Raw genomic sequence first — 21,764 nt, forward strand, 5'->3', positions numbered from 1 at the left:
ATTGGCTAGGCTATAAAATGTTAACACCTCCAAAGTATTATTCTAATCAATGTTAAGAATAAAAATAGCCTACCTCTGATTATTTTGGAAAGAAGATTATCAAGACTTTTTACTTTTTCTCATTATATGCTATTCTTTCATGCAAATAAGAACTACCAATATGCCAAAATGAGGTTTATTCACTTCCCAGGAAAGATAAAATTTTTGTGTATCCTTAAAAATACAAAATAAACAGCCTGATTTAAAAAATGAGCAAAGGAAAACTGATGCAAGCCACTCTGGAAAACACTATGGAGGTTCCTCAAAAAATTAAAAATAGAACTACCCTACAACCCAGCAATTGCACTACTAGGTATTTATCCAAGGAATACAGGTATGCTGTTTCGAGGGGGCACACGCACCCCAATGTTTATGGCAGCACTATTAACAATGGCCAAAGTATGGAAAGAGCCCAAATGTCCATTGACGGATGAACGGATACAGACGATGTGGTATACGTATACAATGGAGTTATTACTCGGCAATCAAAAAGAATGAAATCTCGTCATTTGCAACTATGTGGATGGAACCAGAGGGTATTATGCTAAGCGAAATTAGTCAGAAAAAGACAAATATTATATGACTTCCCTCCTATGAGGACTTTAAGACACAGAACAGATGAACACAAGGGAAGCAAAAATATAAAAACAAGGAGGGGGACAAAACATAAGACTCTTTAATATGGAGAACAGAGGGTTATGGGAAGGGTTGTGGGAGGGGGGATGGGCTAAATGGGTAAGGGGCATTAAGGAATCTATCCATTCTTGAAGTCACTGTTGCACTATATGCTAACTAATTTGGATGTGAATTTTTAAAAAAATTTAATTTAAATTTTTAAAAAAGTGCAAAGGAAATGAATAGACCTTTTTCTAAAGACATACAAATGAACAAAGGTACATGAAAAGGTGCTCAACATCACTAATTACCAGGGAAATGCAAATCAAAACCACAACTGGATATCACCTCATACCAGTTACAACAGTTGTAATAAAAAAAAAAAAAAAAAAAAAAAATACCAAATGTTGGTGAGGAGGTGGAGAAAATGGAACCTTCATGCACTAGTGGTGGGAAACCCACTGTGGGAAACAGTATAGAAGCTATTACTTAAAGAGTTAAAAGAGAACTACCAGATGATCCAGCAATTCTACTTCTGGTTACTTACCTGAAGAAAATGAAATTATTATCTCAAAAAGATATCTGCACTCCTATATTCACTGCAGCATTATTTACAATAGCCAAAATAGAAAGCAAACTAACTATCCATCAATATATGAATGGATAAAGGACATGTTGTATGTAAGTTTTTATTTAAGTTCCAGCTAGTTAACATACACTGTAATATTAGTTTCAGGTGTACAATATAGTGATTCAACCTTCACATACAATGTCTGGTGCTCATCACAAGTGCCCTCCTTAATCCCCACTCCCTTAACAACCACTCCTCTGGTAACCATCAGTTTGCTCTCCAAAGCTAAGAGTCTGTTTCTTGGTTTTCCTCTTTTTTCTTCCCTATGATTGTTTGTTTTATGTCTTAAATTCCATCTGAGTGAAATTACGTGGTAATTGTCTTTCTCTGACTTATTTTTCCATAGCATAATACTCTCCAGCTCCATCCATGTCATTACAAACGGCAAGATTTCATTCCCCCCCTTTTTAAAAAAATTTTTAAAAAACATTTATTCATTTTTTGACAGAGATAGTGTGAGTGGGGGAAGGACTGAGAGAGGGAGACACAGAATCCAAAGCAGGCTCCAGGCTCTGAGCACCCCTTGGGGCTCGAACCCATGAACTGTGAGATTATGACCTGAGCTAAAGTAGGATGCTTAACCGACCCTCATTCCTTTTTTATGGCTGAGTAATATTCCAGTGTGTGTGTGTGTGTGTGTGTGTGTGTGTGTGTGTGTGTCTGTCTGTCTGTCTGTCTTCTTTACCCATTCATCAACTGATGGACATTTGGGCTTTTTCCAGAATTTGGCTATTGTTGATAATGCTGCTGTAAACACCAGGGGCATGTATCCCTTCAAATTAGTAGAAAATGTGTGGTATGTACACACAGATAGAGAAATACTATTCAGCCATAAAAAAGAAGGAAATCTTATCATTTGTGACAATAAGGATAGACCTTGAAGCCATTATATTAAGTGAAAAAAGTCAGCAAGAGAAAGACAAATACTGCACGATCTCATTTATATGCGGAATCTACAAGAGACAAACTCAGAAAAAGAAATCAGATTGGTGGTTGCCACGGGTGGGGGTGGGTAAAATGGGTGAAGATGATCAAAAGGTACAAACTTACACTCATTAAGACAAGTAAGTTCTGGGATGCAATGTACAGAAATGGTGACTGTAGTTAACGATATTACATTGTATACTTGAAAGTTGCTAAGACAGAAAATTTTTGCAACTTAAAGTTTGTAAAAATGTACAGAGAAATGGGGCACCTGGTTGGCTCAGTTGGTTAAGTGTATGACTTTTGATTTCGGCTCAGGTCAAGATCTCACGGTTTGTGAGATTGAACCCCGCATCAGCCTGCTTGGGATTCTCTCCCTCTCTCTCTCTTCCCCTCCTCCACACACACACACTCGCAAATAAAAAATAAACTTAAAACATACATATATATAAAACTCACACTAAACCTGTGATTTCATTCACAGTATTGCTTTACAATGAAGATGGTTAAAAAAGAGCAATTTCCAAAAATAGTAAATAGGTGGTATGCAGATACAACCTTTGACCTATGAAGGTTAAAAAGCATAAAACAGAAAGTCTGGGTCCAAATCTCTAGTCTTTCGTTTACCAGGGATATAGTAACAGCACCTTATCACATAAGGTTATTGTGAGGATTTATGATAGAATGCATGTAAAGTACACACAGGAAGAGCCCAATAAAGGCTAGCTATCATCATCACTACCCCACTACAGAATTAAGATGCAATCTTACCTAAATACCCTTACTTAACTGTGCAAAGTGGGGAATAATACTTCAAGAAAGGAAATGGCTATCAAAATTCAGAATCAATTTTAAAACTGTTAACAAAAATTTGTTAAAGAGTAAAAAGTATAGACCTGCCTCTTCAAGTTCCTTTCGATATGAAGTTCTTCTCATTTTTATAGGACTCAGACAAAAGACTGAGCTATATCTTCTGTCCATGTATTAAAAGTATTTACTTTGAATAATAGTTTCTTCTATAAAAAGTAGTATATTCTACTTAATATACCTACAGTCCCTATTCTTCTCAAGTCACAAGAGAAAGCAGGGTTTCCACTTCTATAAAAGTATATTTAAAAAGTTATTAACCAACTTGTTGTTTCACAACACGTTTCAAGAAGTTTACACTTTGACCTATATTGTATACTACCATAGAGCAGTAAAGATTCTTTGGAGATTTTATTGTTGAGTAGAGAAAAATTATTCAACTGAAGTCAGACCTCGATTCTAGTTCTATTCATCCATCAACCTCTAGTTCACTTATCCACTCTGGAACTCAAGCTCTTTTATAACACAGGAGGTTATAAAGACCATTAATGTCCCTTCTAAGTAAAATTCTACATACATGAAAATACGAATATTCAAATAAAATGGAGGCTAGAAAATTTTCAAATGGGCACATCACACTAATATTTAACAGTTTCAATGAAAATTCACAGTACTAAGTATAACGTTTAATTCTGTTCCAGAGTGGTGATGATAACTACCCACCATTACTAAGCTCTCCCTATGTGTACTTAAGAATGCAGTATAATACATCCTCACAACAACCTTATATGACAAGGTACTGTTATTTTTAAGGACAGAACTGTTAGTTTTTAAAAAGTGTAAGAAATATTAGTGCTGATAAGACAGGTGTTAGTTATGACCTACTGAATCATCTGTGTGCCTGGCTCATAGCAAGCATATAATTGCCTAGGAAGTAAAGTTAGAACTTATATTTCATTTTGCTTATTTTGTAATTCTTATTTGGCTTCACAGGTATTTATGAATAAAGTATCTGAGACTAGCATTCTTTTATTACCATATTTCTCTATAAGCTTTTTCTAAAAACAAAATAAGCAATATACAAAGAACAACTTTAATATCCCTAAAATTACCAACTTACACTACCTGTAGCTTTATCTAATTCCCCTCTCTCTTCCTGAGGGCATTAATGCTTGAAGAAAACAGTTTTCTGATACTTCACTATTGACAATCAACCAAATTTCTCTGCCCTCAAAACATATGATAAAATTAAAATGATGAAGGGGTGGAAAGTAAAAAGAAAAGATCTATTAGAGATTTCTCCTGTCTCACATCATTAAATAGGCTAATTCTTCCTATCTGTTTCCTCTTAAAAATTTTTTTTTAATTATGGCAAAAAAAACACAAAGTGACATTTACCCTCTTCTTTAAAAAGTTTCTGGGTCAGAAAATCAATCTCACTGTAGAAGATTACAAAGCACAGAAAGGAATAAAGAAAATAAAAACTACTTATAAACTTAACATCTACAAAATAACTTCTATTAATAGTTGTATGCTCTTTTATTTCTATTCATTTTCAAGATGCATTAGGGGGACAAGCCTATAATAAAAGGTTTATGGGAGCATTAACTTTCTTTATTCCAAATATTGTTGTAATGTCCATTTAACAAGACTTTGATAGTTAATTCAAAAGACAAAAATGAATAAATGTGTAACTACAACTATAAGAGAAAATACTATTCACCCTTAGACAACTATTTGCATCTTAAGCAGTATGACCTTATATAAGAGAGTCAAAGAAAGTATCAATTTAAAAGTTGTAATTAATAATTTAATAGAATTCAATCTTCCTATTTTCAAACAAAGTAAATGTAAGTAGGAAAACTGCAGTAAATGATGGGGATTTCTTGTTTGTAATTTAAAAAGAAGCCACTTACCTGGTTTTCCTCATCAGGCGGCAACAACTTTTGGTTTCTTGAAATTGCCAGCATTTCTATAAGTTCTCTAGAAAAAGAAAAACAAAAAACAAAACACCTTTGCAAAGCAAATACAGTAGAAGCCTTCTCAACCATCTGTACCTAACTGACTTGCTGGATTCATGGTACCCACAGTACGCTGAGTATTCACAGCCACTGCTCCACAGTGACTATGCGCTTGGGCTCTCACCAGCTTCAAGACTCAGTTTTGATTGTTACCAGATGCATCTATGCAAGTTTTACTTACTAGTGTAATTACATAAATTAATATCCATTACATAAATACCAATGAAATATGACTGCCAACAGAGAAGAGCTGTTTCTGTAAAAACCTAAGCTGAATGCTGGGGAAAGACTCAAGAGATGTCTGCAAAGGCCTACTTCAAAGAAGCAGGGAAAGTCATACAAATTCAGCAAGAGTCTGCCCTAAGACTGTTTGATGAGCATCTAAGTTCTCATTTCACTTTATCATTCATTTAAAGTAATCTCTACACCCAACATGGGGCTCGAATCCACAATCCTGAGATCAAGAATTGCATGCTCTACTGATTGAGCCAGCCAGGCACCCCTCATTTCACTTTAAAGAAACAAACTAGTGGGGCGCCTGGGTGGCTCAGTCGGTTAAGCGTCCGACTTCGGCTCAGGTCATGATCTCATGGTCCGTGAGTTCGAGCCCCGCGTCGGGCTCTGGGTTGACAGCTCGGAGCCTGGAGCCTGCTTCGGATTCTGTGACTCCCTCTCTCTCTGACCCTCCCCATTCATGCTCTGTCTCTCTCTGTCTCAAAAATAAATAAATATTAAAAAAAATAATAAAATAAAAGTCAACTTTAAAAAAAAAAACAAACAAACAAACTAGTAACTGGTAGACTTTGCATTATGGGTGGTTTATGCAAGAAAAACTCCTACATTCAGCACATTGGCCATGCCCCTTCATTTACATATCATCCAGGGCTGTTTTCCCACTATAATGGCAGAATAGGGTAGTTGCAGCAGAAAATTTATAGCTTGCAAAAATCAACAATATTTATTATCTGGCCCTTCCTCTACAGAAAAAGTTATCTGACACCTGTCTTAGATGAAAAGATTAGTGAAAACATAAGTTTATATGCTTTAAGGTAAAATAAAACAAGGAGTAGATGAATCATTTTTAATCATTTTCTACTTTAATTGAATTTTTTTATAAAGTTTATTTCTTTTAAGAGCATATGCACATGCGTGCGAGAGAGGCAGAGAGAAGGGGAGAGAGAGAGAGAATCCCAAGCAGTGGGGCTCAAACTCACAAACCACGAGATCATGATCCTGAGCTGAAATCAAGAGTCGGACGCTTAACCAACTGAGCCACGCAGGTGCTCCTAACTGAATTTTTAAAAATTTTTTTGACGTTTATTTATCGAGAGAGAGAGAGACAGAGAGAGAGAGAGAGCGAGCGAGCAGGGGAGGGGCGGAGAGGGAGTCATAGAATCCGAAGCAGGTTCCAGGCTCTGAGATGTCAGCACAGAGCCGACATGGGGTTGAACCCACAAACAGTGAGATCATGACCTGAGCTGAAGTTGGACGTTTAACTGACTGAGCCATCCAGGAGCCCCTGAATATTTTAATTAACCGCACAGGTTATCAACTAAGAGGGATTCTTACATATAATAAAATCCTATCTTTCTGGAATGAGCATTTACTAGATATACCAATTTTCCTATATGAAAATTAGTATAAACATAATATATACATTATAAAATATATCACAGTATAAAATATGTCGCTGGTAGTATCCATATATTAGCTTCAAACTTGCTGACAGATGGACTCCAGAAATTATGCAAGAGGCACAGCTGCACAATTAGCTACCTGACACGACCAGTCAGCCCCAGTGTTTGTACCTTCTTGCTGGCTGCTAGGCTATCTTCACCCTCCTATTTCCATCTTCCTACTCCTACCTTCATACGGTTTTCCTGGATGGTGCCAATTGGACCCAACCTTCCCCACTACTAGGTTCTCGTACCACTGTGTATGAATTTGCTAATTAATGAAAAAGGGGGATATGGCAATGGAAAGTCTTCATTCACCCATTCATTAAATATTTCTTGAGTGCCTCTTACGTGCCAGGCACTTTCTAGATGCTTGAGTTATAAAAGCAAACAATGGAGGGGTGCCTGGGTGGCTCAGTTGGTTGAGCATCTGACTCTTGGTTTCAGCTCAGGTCACAATCTCACAGTTTGTGGGATCAAGCCCCGAGTTGGGCTCTGTACTGACAGTGCAGAGCCTGCTTGAGATTCTCTCTCTTCCTCTTTCCTTGGCCATCCTCTCACTCACACATGTACACACACACTTTCTCTCTCTCTCTCTCAAAATACATAAATAGACATTAAAAAAAACAGTGAACAATGGAATTTAAATTCTAATACAGGAGACAAAAATAACCAAGAAAACAGGTAAATAAAACTAGGGTTATAAGGGTTGGGAAGAAAATAAAGCAGAGTGTCAGTGAGCTGGTCTGGCTACTTGCCCTGGGTAGGGTCAGGAAAGGATTCTCCAAGTGAGAGGAGCCAGCCATGAGGGAAGAATGCTTGTAAAAAGTCACAGCTAGTTCAGGGGCCCAAAGATGGTTTGAAGAAGTGTGGCCAGAACATAGTATACACTGGGGAGCAGGATACAAAATGAGGACAAGGGGAGGGAAGGAGGGAGGGGCCAGACTACTGTGTCAGGTCCTTGTAGGTCATGGTAAAGGATCAGTGTATCATTCCAGAGAATGAGAAGCAACTGGATCATTTTAAGCTGGGAAATGATATGACCTGATTTATTTTAAAACAAGCTAAGCTATCTGGAGAACAGATTGTAAGAGGGCCAGAATGGAAATGAAGTTAGGTGGCTTCTGCAATGTTCCAGGCAAAAAATGACATTGGCTTTGACTGGGTCCTAGCCACTAGGATTTAGTAATGGTAATAGGTGAAACATGTACAGACTCAGAATATATTTTGGAGGTAGAGCTGGCAAGACAATGATGGATTAAACAAACATTTCATGAAAGTAGCATGTTATATTAATCATTTTCTGTACCCCATAGAGGAGATATAAACACTTGAGAATCTCTGATCTATATAATGGCTGGTTTCGGGGTGGGAGAGGTGGGCACTGGGGGGGGTATAGTGGGAGATGTGGAATGAGCCTTTTCTGCCTTTCTTGCAAATCTGGGAGTATAAATCCACAGAGAACCTTAAAAGGGCTTGCCCTAGGCACAGAACTACAAGGGGAAGGAGAAAGCTGTAAGACAGTACGTTCAGTAACCATCTGGAACAAAGTGGAAACCTCTGTCTTCCCCAATGGTAAAAAGAGGCTGAAGGAAGCCCTGAGCCCACTCTCTGGTTACAGGTGTGGGAGACAGAGCCCTGTCCTGGTATAGAAAAAATTAGAATCCATCCACAATTCCCCTTAGAAATATAATTTAGATGGGGGTTAGGTTGGGTATTAGTGGTATTACAGTTCAGGTAAATTATAGGTAAACAGAATTAATAGGCTGCTGTGAAAACCTCAAGACTCCTATCAACATGGTTTGTGAGGGACAATGAGTTCTGAGTTACAAATACGTTAAGAAAAACTTTTAGGGACGTCTAGATGGCTCAGTTGGTTAAGCGTCCAACTTTGGCTCAGGTCATGAACTTGCCATCCATGAATCCAAGCCCCACGTTGGGCTCTGTGCTGACAGCTCAGAACCTGGAACCTGTCTCCCTATCTCTCTGTCCTTCCCCTGCTCACACTCTGTCTCTCTCTCTTTCTCTCTCAAAAATAATTAAAAATTAAAAAAAAACAACTTTTAGACAATTTGTTTAAATTTTAATGTTTAATTTTGAGAGAGAGGGAGAGAGAGAGACAGAGCACGAGCAGGGGAGGAGCAGAGAGAGAGGAAGACACAGAATCTGAAACAGGCTCCAGGCTCTGAGCCGTCAGCACAGAGCCCGACGCGGGGTTCGAACTCACAAACTGCGAGATCATGACCTGAGCTGAAGCTGGACGCTCAACCGACTGAGCCACCCAGGCACCCCAGACTACAATTTGTTGTGTTTTTTTTTAAATTCATCTAAAGACTACCTCATTCTATCATATTTTCCAAAGTAATAAAATATACTAAAAAGCTATATAATCAGGTTACAGTAAAAGATACGTCCTAAATTTCAAAGTTACTATTTTCTAAAAGCCAAGAAGTTATACTAGTGAGTTTTCTTTTCATTTTTTTTTTTTCATAACAAATGCAAACACGAGAAAAATTTCATTAAGAGGATAATGACAAATTTCAGATGACAGAATCAGTATATGTAACTATCCAATTGCTAACAAAATGGATTTTTTTCAAAAGCCAACCACACTGGAACAACCTCACTCTGTGAAATCTCAATGAATCCTAGGTGGCAAACTACAAAGTGACATCTCTTCCACTGCCACCACCATCCATCTCCAGGGTCATAAAAGATAAATTTTCACTTACTGTCACCCAGTCTTTCTTTAGAGATGAATAAATAAAATAACAGCAGAGTAAGTCATGAGAAAATCAGAGGAAAAGAAAAACTTTTAAGGCAATTAATTACCAGGGTGCAGAGCACCTCAAGAAAGCAGCAGCTTATCTCCAATTTGTCACAAGACTCAGTGGAGGCTACAAATCAACCAGAAATCAAAGTGGCATTCCTGGGGAAAGGGCAATAGAAAAACGACAGCTTCTTTTAAAGAAATCAAAAGAGAACTCAGCGCCTCAACTAATCATGCACAACTAGAAAGCTGAAGGGGGAAGGTTTCAGAAATGCTGAGATTCTTTTTTTTTTTTCTTTTGGTCTCATAGTAAACTCATTTTGTGCTTTATTGAAAGATCGTGCTGTGAAGATGCACACATTGCTGGGACTTAAGAAATGTATTCAGGAATATGCTGGTCTAATGCATGGTGGTACAGCAGACTGTTTGCAACTGCTTACAATCAGTTTTTACTAAAAGTTAGGGTTAAGAATTCTAGTTAATGTAGTGGTTGAAGCTACTAGAATAAATAAGGAAAACAACTCTGCAAAAAAAAAGTAGGATTCATGTTTTCAATAAAAGAAAAGAAGATGCAACTTTCTCTTGAGGAAAAAAGAAGTAAAGGTATCTTAAAGTGAGGTTGATTATATAATGCGAGAAAACCTAGGGTTGCCTGGGGGTGCTGAGTGGGTTGGGCGTCCAACTTCACCTCAGGTCATGATCTCATGGTTTGTGGGTTCAAGCCTCGCATTGGGCTCTGCTGTCAGCACAGAGCCCGCCTAGGATCCTCAATCTGCCTCTCTCTTTGCCCCTCCCCCACTGGTTCTCTCCCTCTCCCTCTCCCTCTCCATAATAAAGAAAGTAAAACAAGAAAGAAAAAAATAAAGAGGGAAAATTCAGGACAAGAGAGAACTCCACACTCAAGGTCTGCTACAGACTGTGACCCTGATGTGACTAGAAGCCAATGTGGCCGGAAGCTGATGTGACTCAAGGACTGCAGAGCCCTGTGGAATGACTGAAGAGCTCTACAAAGAATGCATCGGATTTCAACCTCTTCCTGACGAGGTCAGAGAAGAGCAAAACTACATTAGGATCTGCTGCTGTGCAACTTTTGAAACACCGAGATTCTTGAGGAAAACTGAAATGATCCACTACTCCAGCAGGTCAACACATTTCACCAAGCAGAAAATGCTATACTCAGTACTCAAGGAAACAAGCAAATAGGGAGAGAGAGAAACTGGTCAATCCTAGCTAGATACAAGAGAATTCCAATTTAGGCTCAAATTTAACACAGCTGGTAAATTACTGAATTATGCTATCTCAGGTGAAGACTACATGACTATCATGTATATGCACTCCTGCAGGTACCGACATCATCAGGAAAACGCACCTCAGATATACGGCCAAATAATCCCGGAACAAGATCTTAAAAGTGACTACGGAGTGGTCCAATGTCAGAAGAAATGTTCAAATACCATTATCCTGGATGAGTAGGTTCAAAAAAGCCATAGTTCCCGAACTTGCAGAGTATGAAATACACACTAGGGTCACAAAACAGACAAATTCTGTTACAGCAAGTGAGCTCAGAAAAGAAATGAATTTACTGGGCTCCAGAGTAAAACGGTGAGAATAAGTCACTGACTATACTAGGGCAAAGAGTTGAAATTCTAAGACCAAGACTTGGAACAAAAGGCAGCAGCCACTACTTCCCAAAGGGGGTGTCACTTCTTCAGAAGTCAACATAGTCACAGAAAAGTGGCACACTAAGCTAGACATTTGGTTTCTACCTCACCGGGCGGTGGGAACTTACCAAGTATTTCAAAGCAGAAAAGTAAGACGAGATGCCTTTTAAAAAGATAGCTCTGACCCTGGGCAATACAGGTAAGATAAAGTGCAGAAGCATAAAGACAAGTAAAACTTTCCGGAGACTGCATTAAAAAATAGTTAACGACAGTGGGGGTGGAAACAAGACGTCAAATCTGCGCAAGGTTTTAGGGGGAAGAATCAAAACAATTTTAACATCCAAGTGAATGTGAGGGAGTTAAAGAAGGCTTCAACTTGACAAACAGCCACGAACCATGGTAGACTAAGGAGAAAGGCATCCAATTTCTCCTACCTCTTCCACACACGCTGCACTCCTGTCCTCCCAAACTTGCAAGTATGTAAGCAGCACCAAGTCATACGTGCTCATGCTTCCAGGCTTTTTTGCACATGCTGTTCCAGCTATCTGCCGCCTGCTGAGTCTGGTGAACTCATTCTTCCCATGCAGTCCTTTCTCCAGGAAGCCTACCCTGACTACAACCATGACAGGCACCCTGAGTCCTCGGGTTCCAGTATCCCGCAGTGCACGACTCTGTAAAAACAGGCTCTGCACCACGGTCACTGTTTACGTCTGTCTCTTCCCCTTGACACTGGGCTCCTCTACGTCGGGACCTAGTCCCCCACCCCCTTCACTACAGTCTCCCAGCGCTTGGGACCTAGGGAGAGTTCCTTAAGTGTCTGTCGAGTGTCCGTGGACGAAGGTACTCACACCGGGCGATCTCTAAGGTCCTCTACGGTTCTGACCGTGTCGGGGTTCCAGAGTCACTGTCATTATTAAAACGTCTTCTAAGGCGGGGGGCGGGGGGGTTCCCATGTCGGCGTCTCGGAGGGTTGCAGACCTCAAGTGCCAACACCTGTGTATCGTCTCTGGGAGCGCGGCCTCCCCACCGAGCCCCGGGAACCGGGAACGAACACCCCGGCAGGCCCGGCCGATGCAGAGTCAGTCCTCCGGGCCCAGCCCTCTCAGGCCTTCAGGCCGACGGCATTACCTTGACAAGACCTCCAGATCTTCCAGCGCAGACAGGAGCCGCTCTCGCGTGCTGTTACCGCCTGCCGCTCCAGAGCCGCCTGCCGGCCGCTCCTTCTCCTTCTCTCCACTCGAAGACGCCGCCATGCTCCCCACAGGCCCGTTTCCGCGACTGCGCAGCTGAGCACTGGGGAGCCGAGGCGGGCTCCGGAGGCGGAAGCAAGAGTCACCGAGGCGGGGGAAAAGAGGCCAGTACACAGCGCCCCCTATACTCCTGGAGATGCACTGAGGGCGGCGGCGCCATCTGATGGGCGAGCGAGAGTTTCTCAGTCTAACCTAGAGAGAGAGCCGGAGGACAGGGAGGAGCAAGGCGGTCAGGTTCTCCTGCGCCTTGTCGTTTTCACAAGGAATGGGAAGTTCAACGGATTTCAAGCATTTGCGGAAATTGCATAATGACCCACCTGTTGTATCTGGTACTTTGTGAAATGGACTGGTCTCAATATTAACCTATCTTTAATCTGCATCCGTATGATGCTAACCCCGCCTTGGCTGTACCTCAGACCCTCTCCTCTGTCCTGGACGAAATTTCACACCATTTCCTGTCTCTCCAAACCTCCCAACACCTCTTTCCCCCAATTCCCACTCTCAACTTAGGACCTTGCTTTCTAACTCACTGAGAAAGAGGAGAAATCTGAAGATAGGACTCTCACACACTGCGGCCCCCACGAGTGTCCACCTGCCAGCACCGTGCCCCCCCCCCCCCCCCCCCCCCGCCCGGCTAGCTGCTGCCCGTGCACTTGCCTTGCTCCTAGCCAGAGAAATTCTCTCCCAATAGCTGTATCTTTCTGAAGGCACCGTAGTCCTCCTACCTCCCAAATGACAATGTTTCATCATATACTTATTCCTATCGCCATACCTGCTACTTTCCTAGTTTTAGAATATTCTTACCCCACTTTCCCTACCAGCAACCACTTTACTTCTTTGTTCCCCTCTGCAGCAAAACACCTACAAGGAGTTACCTAAATACTTTGTTTCCAATTCCATTTCTTCCTTATACCCATTTCAGTTAGTTTCCATCCTCATTTTCCCACCAAAACTCAGATTGTAAAGGTCATTGAAGACTGCCATGCTGCTAAATGTAATGGTCAGCACTCACCGAGCTTGGCGGCTCCTAGGCCCTGGACCTGTTAACATCCTCCTTTATCCTGGAGAACACTTTCTCCACTTGGGTTCTAGCATGCCGGTCTCTCTTTGTTGTTCTCCTTCCTCTCTGATCTCCCCTCTCCATCTCTCTGGCTGATTCCTCCACTCAACCTTGACCTCTAAACAGAGGAATGGTTGGGAGACACTTCTAAGTCCTCACCTCCCCAGCTCACTTTTGATCATCTCACCCAGTCCAGGGGCTTTAAACACTGTCTGTATGCTGACTCCAAAATTTGTATTTCCCACCCCAACCTGTCCTCTGAATTCAGGCTTGTATGCCCAGTTCTTACTAGATTCTTCTGTTACTGCACAGAGAACCGGTTCAGGTGGGGCTACACTCTGCTGGAAAATCAATATTCGCAAGACAGGTAATGGGGGGAAAGGAAAGTTTACTTTATTCAGAAGCTGGTAACCTAAGACAGTGGGCTAATGTCCCAAACACTATCTTCCCTGTCTAGGTGAAGCTGGACCGTTTTAAAGGGAAAGACTTGGGAAACGGAGGAAGGTGCTCCAGGCGGGAGAAGCAGGTGCCCTGGCGGCTAGTCCGAGGTGGACCTGACCCTGAACAGACTTGCTGACATCAGCCGCAGCCGTTTGGAGATACAGTCAGGACTTACCTTCTGGGGAAGCTTCGTCCTTCACTCCTCTAGGCCAGCAGTCTGCAGGTCTCAAGGCAAGTGGGTTAGTTCTGCTACACACCAGGGAACTTTGGTCAGCAAGCGAGGAGTGTGTAAGACTGAAGCAAGTTAGTCCTTAAGAGCAGCTGGAGGGCTGTTACAGTTCCCACTGGGTGTCTCAAATATATGGGCAAACCCGAATTCCTGATCTACGTCCCCTCTCGCCCAACACACATATCACACTTCTTGCAGCCCCAACCACCCCCCCCCCTCCCCAGCCCAGTTGATGGCAGCTTCTTCACTTTGATTTTTCAGGCAAAAGACATAGGGTTTTCCTTGTTTCTCATACATCATGTCCATCAGGAATCCAGATAGTTCTGCCTTCAGGACATGCCCAGAAGTTGTCCATGTCTCATCTTTCCACTTCTTTTTTTTTGATGTTTATTTATTTTTGACAAAGACACAGAGTGTGCATGGGAGAGGATCAGAGAGAGAGGGAGACACAATCTGAAGCAGTTTCCAGGCTCTGAGCTGTCAGCAGAACCTGACGTGGGACTCAAACTCATGAACCTTGAGATCATAACCTGAGCTGAAGTCAGACGCTTAACCAACTGAGCCACCCAGCTGCCCCTCATCTTTCCATTTCTAATCTCAGGTCCACATCTCCATCATGCCTCGGCTGCATTTACTGGGATTGCCTTTGAGCTGTTCTCTCTGCTTCTCCCCTCACATCTGCAGGCACAGCCCTTTCTCAAAGAAGCCCACCTGGCCATCCTTTTTCCTACTTGCAATCTACCCCCACATCCTATACCCTTTCCCCTGCTCTACTTTTTTCCATAGCATTTGTCCTTTTCTAACCTTCTATATAAGTTAGTTGGTGGGGGCACCTGCCCTGAGGGGACACCTCAGTTGGCTGAGCATTCCAATTCAGCTCAGGTCATGATCTCATGGTTTGTGAGTTCAAGCTCTGCCTTGGGCTCTCTGATGTCAGTGCAGAGCCTGCTTCAGATCCTCTGTCTCCTTCTCTCTCTGCCCCTCCCATGCTCATTCTCTCCCTCTGTCTCAAAATAAATAAACTTAAAAAAAAAGTTAGTTGATGTGTGTTTTGCTAATTATCTCTTCTACTGGGATGTAGGCTACATGAAGCCAGAATTTCTGGTCTTTTGCTCAGTGCTATTGCCCCAGTGCCAGAAGGCTGCCTGACAGAGTGGGCACCGATGACTATTATTGGATTTGTTGTTGACAGAGGTGCTAAAATCACCAAAGATGCTGAAAACAAACTGTAGATATCTGTAGTTTTGCCTCTAAATGGTAAAGCCTTATCTTCTGTCTTTTCTGTCCACATTCTCCTTAAGGATTCTCAAAAGCAACTCCAAATATTTATAATATCCTCAACCAGAAATGCAATATTCTGCAGCATAGTAGTAGACGCTGTCATGGTTACTTTGCAACCCAACAAACACTAGTCCGGAAGCTTATTTTCCCAGCCAGTCACCGAAGTAAGTTTGAAGGCTCATGTTCAAGATCACACTCACTAAGAGTGGGGTAGAGAGTCAGACTCAGGCAATTCTCTCCCCGTAGTCAGGCAGTGAGAAAAGGAAAACAGACCAAATACATTCATTAACTGTCTTTAAGAAGCAAAAAACCTTGACATTCTATTTCAGAGCCTTTAATCCCAGGTAAAATTACCACTCAATTCAGGATCAAGCTTCCATCTCAAAAACACCATTTATAGTTTTTGAAACCATGAATTACCTCTCAGAAAGCTACTGGGGGGAAGGGGTGGGTTCCCAGCAATTTGCTGGCTTTTAAGACAGCAATTTCAGTTTTTGTGGGTTTTTTAAAAGGTTTATTTATTTTTGAGAGTGAGAGTGTGAGCAGGGGAGGGGCAGGAGAGAGAGAGAGAGAGAGAGAGAGAGAGAGAGAGGGAGACAGCGAATCTGAAGCAGTTTCCATGCTGTCAGTGCAAAAGCCCGACGTGGGGCTCAAACCCACAAATCACGAGACCATGACCTAAGCCGAAGTCAGACACTCAACTGACTGAGCCACCCAGGCGCCCCAGCAACATCAGTTTTTAAATCAATTATAAAGCCTCAAATGTGCCGTTTAAACTGCTTTTAACAAGTCAAGTTATCTCTGGTATATCTAACTGGGGCTGCTCTACATCAAGAGAAGTTTCACAGTCTGAATAAAGCCTCTTATCTCCTTCACACCCCTGTCCTAGTTTCATCGTGAAACCTTCATCAGAACTCATCCTCCACGTTCCAAAGCACAAAAGCTCCCACTGCCCCAAACTGCTCAGTGTTCGTTAAAATTATCAGCCCCGTGGAAAGCATGGCATTTGTCTTTAACTCCCTACATTCCTGTGCCTTGAGAATAAAAAAACAGGTTAGGTTGCACATCTTATTCCCTTTAAATATTTGTGGTGTGGTTTCAATGGAAAGGCCTTCTGGAATGAACAGACCTTCTGTAAATAAAGTCTCATCTTCTCCCTGAAATTCCCCAGGTGTCTCTGAAAACTAACCGCTTCTCAGTAACTCAATAGAAAGGTGGGCAGCATTACTGGCCTCCTTTCATAGATTCACTTGTTTTTTCAATAAATGTTTACTAAGCTGTGTTTATATGCCAGGGACTATACTAAATGCTGGGCCTGTAAAGGGGAACAAGACAACAGTGGTCAAGGAAGTCTTCCTGGAGGAAGCGAAAGCAGAAACTCCTAAGAAAGCCGATGGGGCAGGAAGACTGGCAGGGATAGAGGAAGGAAAAACTAGAGTAAGGAGTTAATGTCAGATAGAGAATGGTTAAAATATTTCACTGACTTCTTTTTTAAGTATGCTTTTAAGTTTATTTATTTTGAGAGAGAGAGTAAGCATGAGAGTGCGGAGGGGCAGAGAGAGTGAGAGAGAATCCCAAGCAGTCTCTGTGCTGCCACGGCAGAGCAAGAAAGCGACCCTGGGCTTGAACCCACGAAACGTGAGATCGTGACCTGAGCCAAAATCAAGAGGTGGACGCTTAACTGACTGAGCCACCAGGCGCCCCATAACTCAGATGCATCGTGGATTGAATGGTAGACCTCCAAAAAGATATGTCCACATTCCAGAACCTGCAAACGTGACCTTATTTGGAGAAAGGGTCTTCGGAGAATTAGTTAAATTAAGGACCTCAAAATGTGATGACCCTGGGTTATTCAAGCAGACCTTAGATCCAGTGACAAGTGTCCTTATGTGAGACACAGAGAGGAGACCCTGGAAGAAGGGAAGGCCATGTGAGGACAGAGGCAGAGATTAAAGTGATGCAGCCACAAACCAAGGAACGCCCGCAGACACCAGGGCCAGGGAGAAGCAAGGAAGAGCACTGTCCTAGACCCTTCGAGGGAGACAGCTCTGCCAGCGATTTGGGGCTTCTGGCCCAGAATGAATGTCTGTTGTTTTTTAGCTACCCAGTTTATGCCAATTTATTACAGCAGCCCTAGGAAACTAATACAAACTGGTTTGAATGAGTAGACATTCTAAATTAGATTCTGGGGCGCCTGGGTGGCTCAGTTGGTTGAGCATCTGACTTCGGCTCAGGTCATGATCTCACGATTCATGAGTTCCAGCCCTTCGTGGGCTCTGTGCTGACAGCTCAGAGCCTGGAGCCTGCTTTGGATTCTGTGTCTCCCTCTCTCTGCCCCTCCCCCACTCACACCCTGTCTCTCTCTCACTCTATCAAAAATAAATAAACATTAAAAAAAATTTAATTAGATTCTAAGGAAATACAGGTTCATTTCTTCTCATAAGTAAAACAAATTGCTAAGTGTTTCTTGGGTGCCTGAAGATTAATAAACTAAATGCATTAATATTAGCAGCGTCGATTTCTTGTATCATGAGCTAAAACAATTAAAGACATCTTGGGCTCAGGGCAGTGGCGGGGTGGGGGTGAGGGGGTCCTGGGTTGCTCAGTTGGTTAAGCATCCAACTCTTGATTTAGGCTCAGGTTACGATCTCCAGGTTTGTGAGTTTGAGCCCTGTGTCAGGCTCTGCACTGGCCTCTCTCTCATCCTTTCTCTCTCTCTCTCTCTCCCTCCCTCTCTCTCTCTCTCTCTCTCTCTCTCTCTCTCTCTCAAAATAAATAAATAAGCTTCAAAAAGTCTTGTGCTTGGGGCACCTGGGTGGCTCAGTCAATTAAGTGTCTGACTTCAGCTCAGGTCATGATTTCACGGTTGGTGGGTTCAAGCCCTGTTCTGGGCTCTGTGCTGACAGCTCGGAACCTGGTACCTGCTTAGGATTCTGTATCTCCTTCTGTCTCTCTCTTCTTCTGTCTCTCTCTTTCTCTCTCTCATTCAAAGATAAATAAATAAACTTAAGAAATCTTGTGCTCATTAGTAGAAGTCCAGGTTACGGATTAAACGCTGAAAGAGATCTCGGAGGTCATCTGCTCTAGTCTGACCCCAGCCTGTGATTAAACATTTTCTGCTAGAGGAAAGCTAGCTTCCTCAACCGTCAGTCATTTTCATTTATTTTGAGCCCAAAGTACATGATGATAATTTTCACACATTGGACCCAAACTGTGTTCTGAGGTCATAAGTAATACATTTAATCTGTCTTTCACAGAATAGGCTGTCAAGGTTTTCTTCTTTATTTTTTTCTTCTCAGTGTGAACTGTATTTATAGAATTAACAAGGGAAAAAGTGGTTATGTTTTCAAATATGTATTTCAAAATCTCAGTTTTAGATTTCAAAATAAAACCTGAATAATTCATTTTTTAAAAAGAGGCTAAATATTATGCTGGATATTTATACATAACCATTATTTTGTTATAGTTTCATTGAGATGCAATTGACATATAATACTGTATAATTGAAGCTATACAACATAATGGTTTGATATGTGTGTATATTAAGAAATGATTACCAGAGTAAGTTTAGTTAACTTCCATCTCTCAAGTTTTTCTCTTAACTATGATTTGTTAATGTTTTTTCTTATTATAAAAAGTATAAAAAATAAAGGCAAACCAAAAGAAAAGCATGTTCATCTTTAAAAATCTAGGAAATATAAAGAAAAAATAAAATCACCTTTTAACCTTCCATTAAGAAACACATATTGTTACCATTTTACTGTAATTTCTTCCCAGCTTTTTACTTTCCATACCAATCATCCCTAGTTCCTTCAGTAGCACCTCATTTAAAAGGGTTTCTAGATGTTTCATTACTCTATCATCTCTTTCACACATTCTAGTTGGTCCTTCATAATATACAGCAACTCAACATGAAGGTACAGTTTGTCTACAGCTAAATAAAAGGGGACTTTTCTTGTGCTCTCGAGAATCACTGTAGTCAAATTAAAAGATCGGAGCCTTTGCAATATTGTAGACTGCAGTTTAAGTCTTGATTCCATTGACTTATGGCCTCTGTGTTTCAGATTCTCCGTCTACAAATGGGGATAATCATACTCCTTTGAAAGGTTCTCGGAAGACATAAAATAATATATATAAAGTGCTTGTTACATGATATGTGGAAATATTATATGTTATAATGATAGCTAATATTTATCGAGCCAAGTACTGCTGAATGCTCTATAAGTACAATTATTCTCCCTGTTTACAGACAAGGATACTGAGGCCCAGAAAGTTTAGGCAATCTCGCCCAGCTCACACATCTTGGGAGGTGACAATCTGAATTCCAAAACTGTGTTTTTCACCACTACACTATGTTGTACAGCAACTAACATTATAACTGCTTTACTTTCCTCAATGCATCCTAGTATTACAGTAACTTTTTGGAAGTCATGTAATTTTTGCTGATTTATTTTAAGTTTGCAGTTTATTAAAGCAATTCCTAAATGGAAGCAACCAATATATCTTTCAATATGTTGGAAGAGTAATAGAATAAACAAACATTAGTATGTCCATGTAACATGTTACTATTCATCAATAAAAAAGAATGAGTTATCTGGGGCACCTGGGTGGCTTAGTTGGTTAAACGTCCAACTTTGGCTTGATCTTGATCTTATGGTTCATGGGTTCAAGCCCCGAGTTGGGCTCTGTGCTGACAGTGTGGAGCCTGCTTGAGATTCTCTCTCTCCCACTCTCTCTGCTCCTCCTCCACTCTCTCTCTCTCTCAAAATAAATAAATAAACATTAAAAAAAAGAGCTATCAAGCCATGCAATGACATGAAAAAATATTAAACACATATTGTTAAGTGAAAGAAGTCAGTCTGAAAAGGCTACATTCTGCATGATTCCGTTTATACTACATTCTAAAAGAGGCTTAACACATTGGGATGGGAAACAGATCGTGGTTGCCAGAGGCTCAGGAAGTAGGAAGGGTTGAAAAGGTGAAACACAGAGGATTTTTTAGGTGGTGAAACTATTCTATACAATGTTGCAGTGGTGGATACATGACACTATGCTTTTGTAAAAACCCATAGACCTTTACAGCACAAAGAGTGAACCTTAATGTATGCAAATTAAAAAATTATTTAGGAGGTCAGAATACCCTAGGGAATGTGACAAAATCAACTTACTATATTATAAATGTATGAATCAACCTCACTGAAAGGGGTGAGTATAAAAGGTGCTGATCTAAGTAACTTTCATCTGTAAGACTAAAGGCAAAATAAATGATATATAAATACTGTAGTCTAGGTAATAAAGTTTTTTCCCAATGGAGTATAGGTTAACAATTCTGAAACTACTATACATGTATGCTGGAATTGAACAGTTAAATAAATAGATGGTAGGTGTGGGAGCCAGATTTCTCCCTGTTGGGGTAAGATATTATAAACAAGCAAGGTGAGAAGGCTAGAATAATCCATGTGGTAGTGGATTAGAGTTGGACACATCAGTATGAACTCATGTTTACTTAATGGAGATACAGATGGTTACAAAGAGAAATATTTATATGTGTGTGTGTGTGTATATATATCCTGATTAGTACATACACATATATTTCCTTGATCCATCTTCTTGAGAGGGCCTAGAAGCAACAATCCCTGTCCCCTCATAGCAACAAGCACACTTAGGGTCTTGATCTTGGTTCTTGGTTTCTAATACCATTCTTCATTTCCTTGGAGAAATGGCTGATTTGAGCACTGGGACAAGAAATATACAAGATGAACCTGGGGCATCTTGTAGCTCCAGCAAGTAAGAAATGTTAAAAGAAAAAAATCTACAATGGTGGGGTATGTCAAAGGGTCATCAGGGCCAATGAAAGAATTCCTAATGATGAAAGGTAGAACAATCTGAATAACAAAATAAATAACACAGTGCTGAATCATAACCTAAAATACAAAATAAGTATCCATGAGTACATGCTGATGTAAATAAGTGATTGGATAAATCAATAAATTGGGGAGAATAGACAAATCTCTCATGTAGAATTCTACATAATTTATGTAGGTGCTCAACACACAAGGAGTTGGTGCATAAACTCCCTGCTCCCCTAAATGTATGCTGCTCATGGTAACTTTCTTCCAAAGAGTGCAGTATGTATGGAAAGGGTAGGGGGAGAAACCTTACAGTGGAGAAATCTAACAAATACTACCTCAGCCATGTGATCAAAATTAATATCAACAGAAATAAGTCAATCATAAGTATCCTTGATATAATGTGATGAGAATAGCACTTTACTGTTCTGGTCTTCCTCCAAACTCATAATCTCATCAGACAAATCCCAACTGAGGAACATTCTACAAAGCAGCTGACTTCTCCAAAAT

The 21,764-nt window shown here is 41.0% G+C and overlaps 1 protein-coding gene across 4 annotated transcripts in view; it reads right to left on the reverse strand.

Moving 5' to 3' along the window:
- The window catches only part of MED4 (mediator complex subunit 4), a 47,276-nt gene that overhangs the window by 8,094 nt on the left and 17,418 nt on the right, over positions 1 to 21,764 (reverse strand). Inside the window, exons 2-4 of one of the 4 annotated variants that reach the window (XM_019447570.2) lie at positions 14,071 to 14,141; positions 12,273 to 12,586; positions 4,933 to 4,999 (exon numbers count right to left, since the gene is read on the reverse strand). In XM_019447570.2, coding sequence (XP_019303115.1) covers positions 4,933 to 4,999; positions 12,273 to 12,397 — 192 coding nt within the window. In that variant the 5' untranslated portion in view covers positions 12,398 to 12,586; positions 14,071 to 14,141. Of the gene's footprint in view, positions 1 to 4,932; positions 5,000 to 12,272; positions 12,587 to 14,070; positions 14,160 to 21,764 lie in introns of all 4 variants that reach the window. The other 3 variants (XM_019447568.2, XM_019447569.2, XM_019447571.2) reach the window with 3 other exon arrangements.

Source organism: Panthera pardus, unplaced genomic scaffold (assembly GCF_024362965.1).
Source record: "Panthera pardus isolate Hobbes unplaced genomic scaffold, ASM2436296v1 HiC_scaffold_1, whole genome shotgun sequence".
NCBI lineage: Eukaryota > Metazoa > Chordata > Mammalia > Carnivora > Felidae > Panthera > Panthera pardus.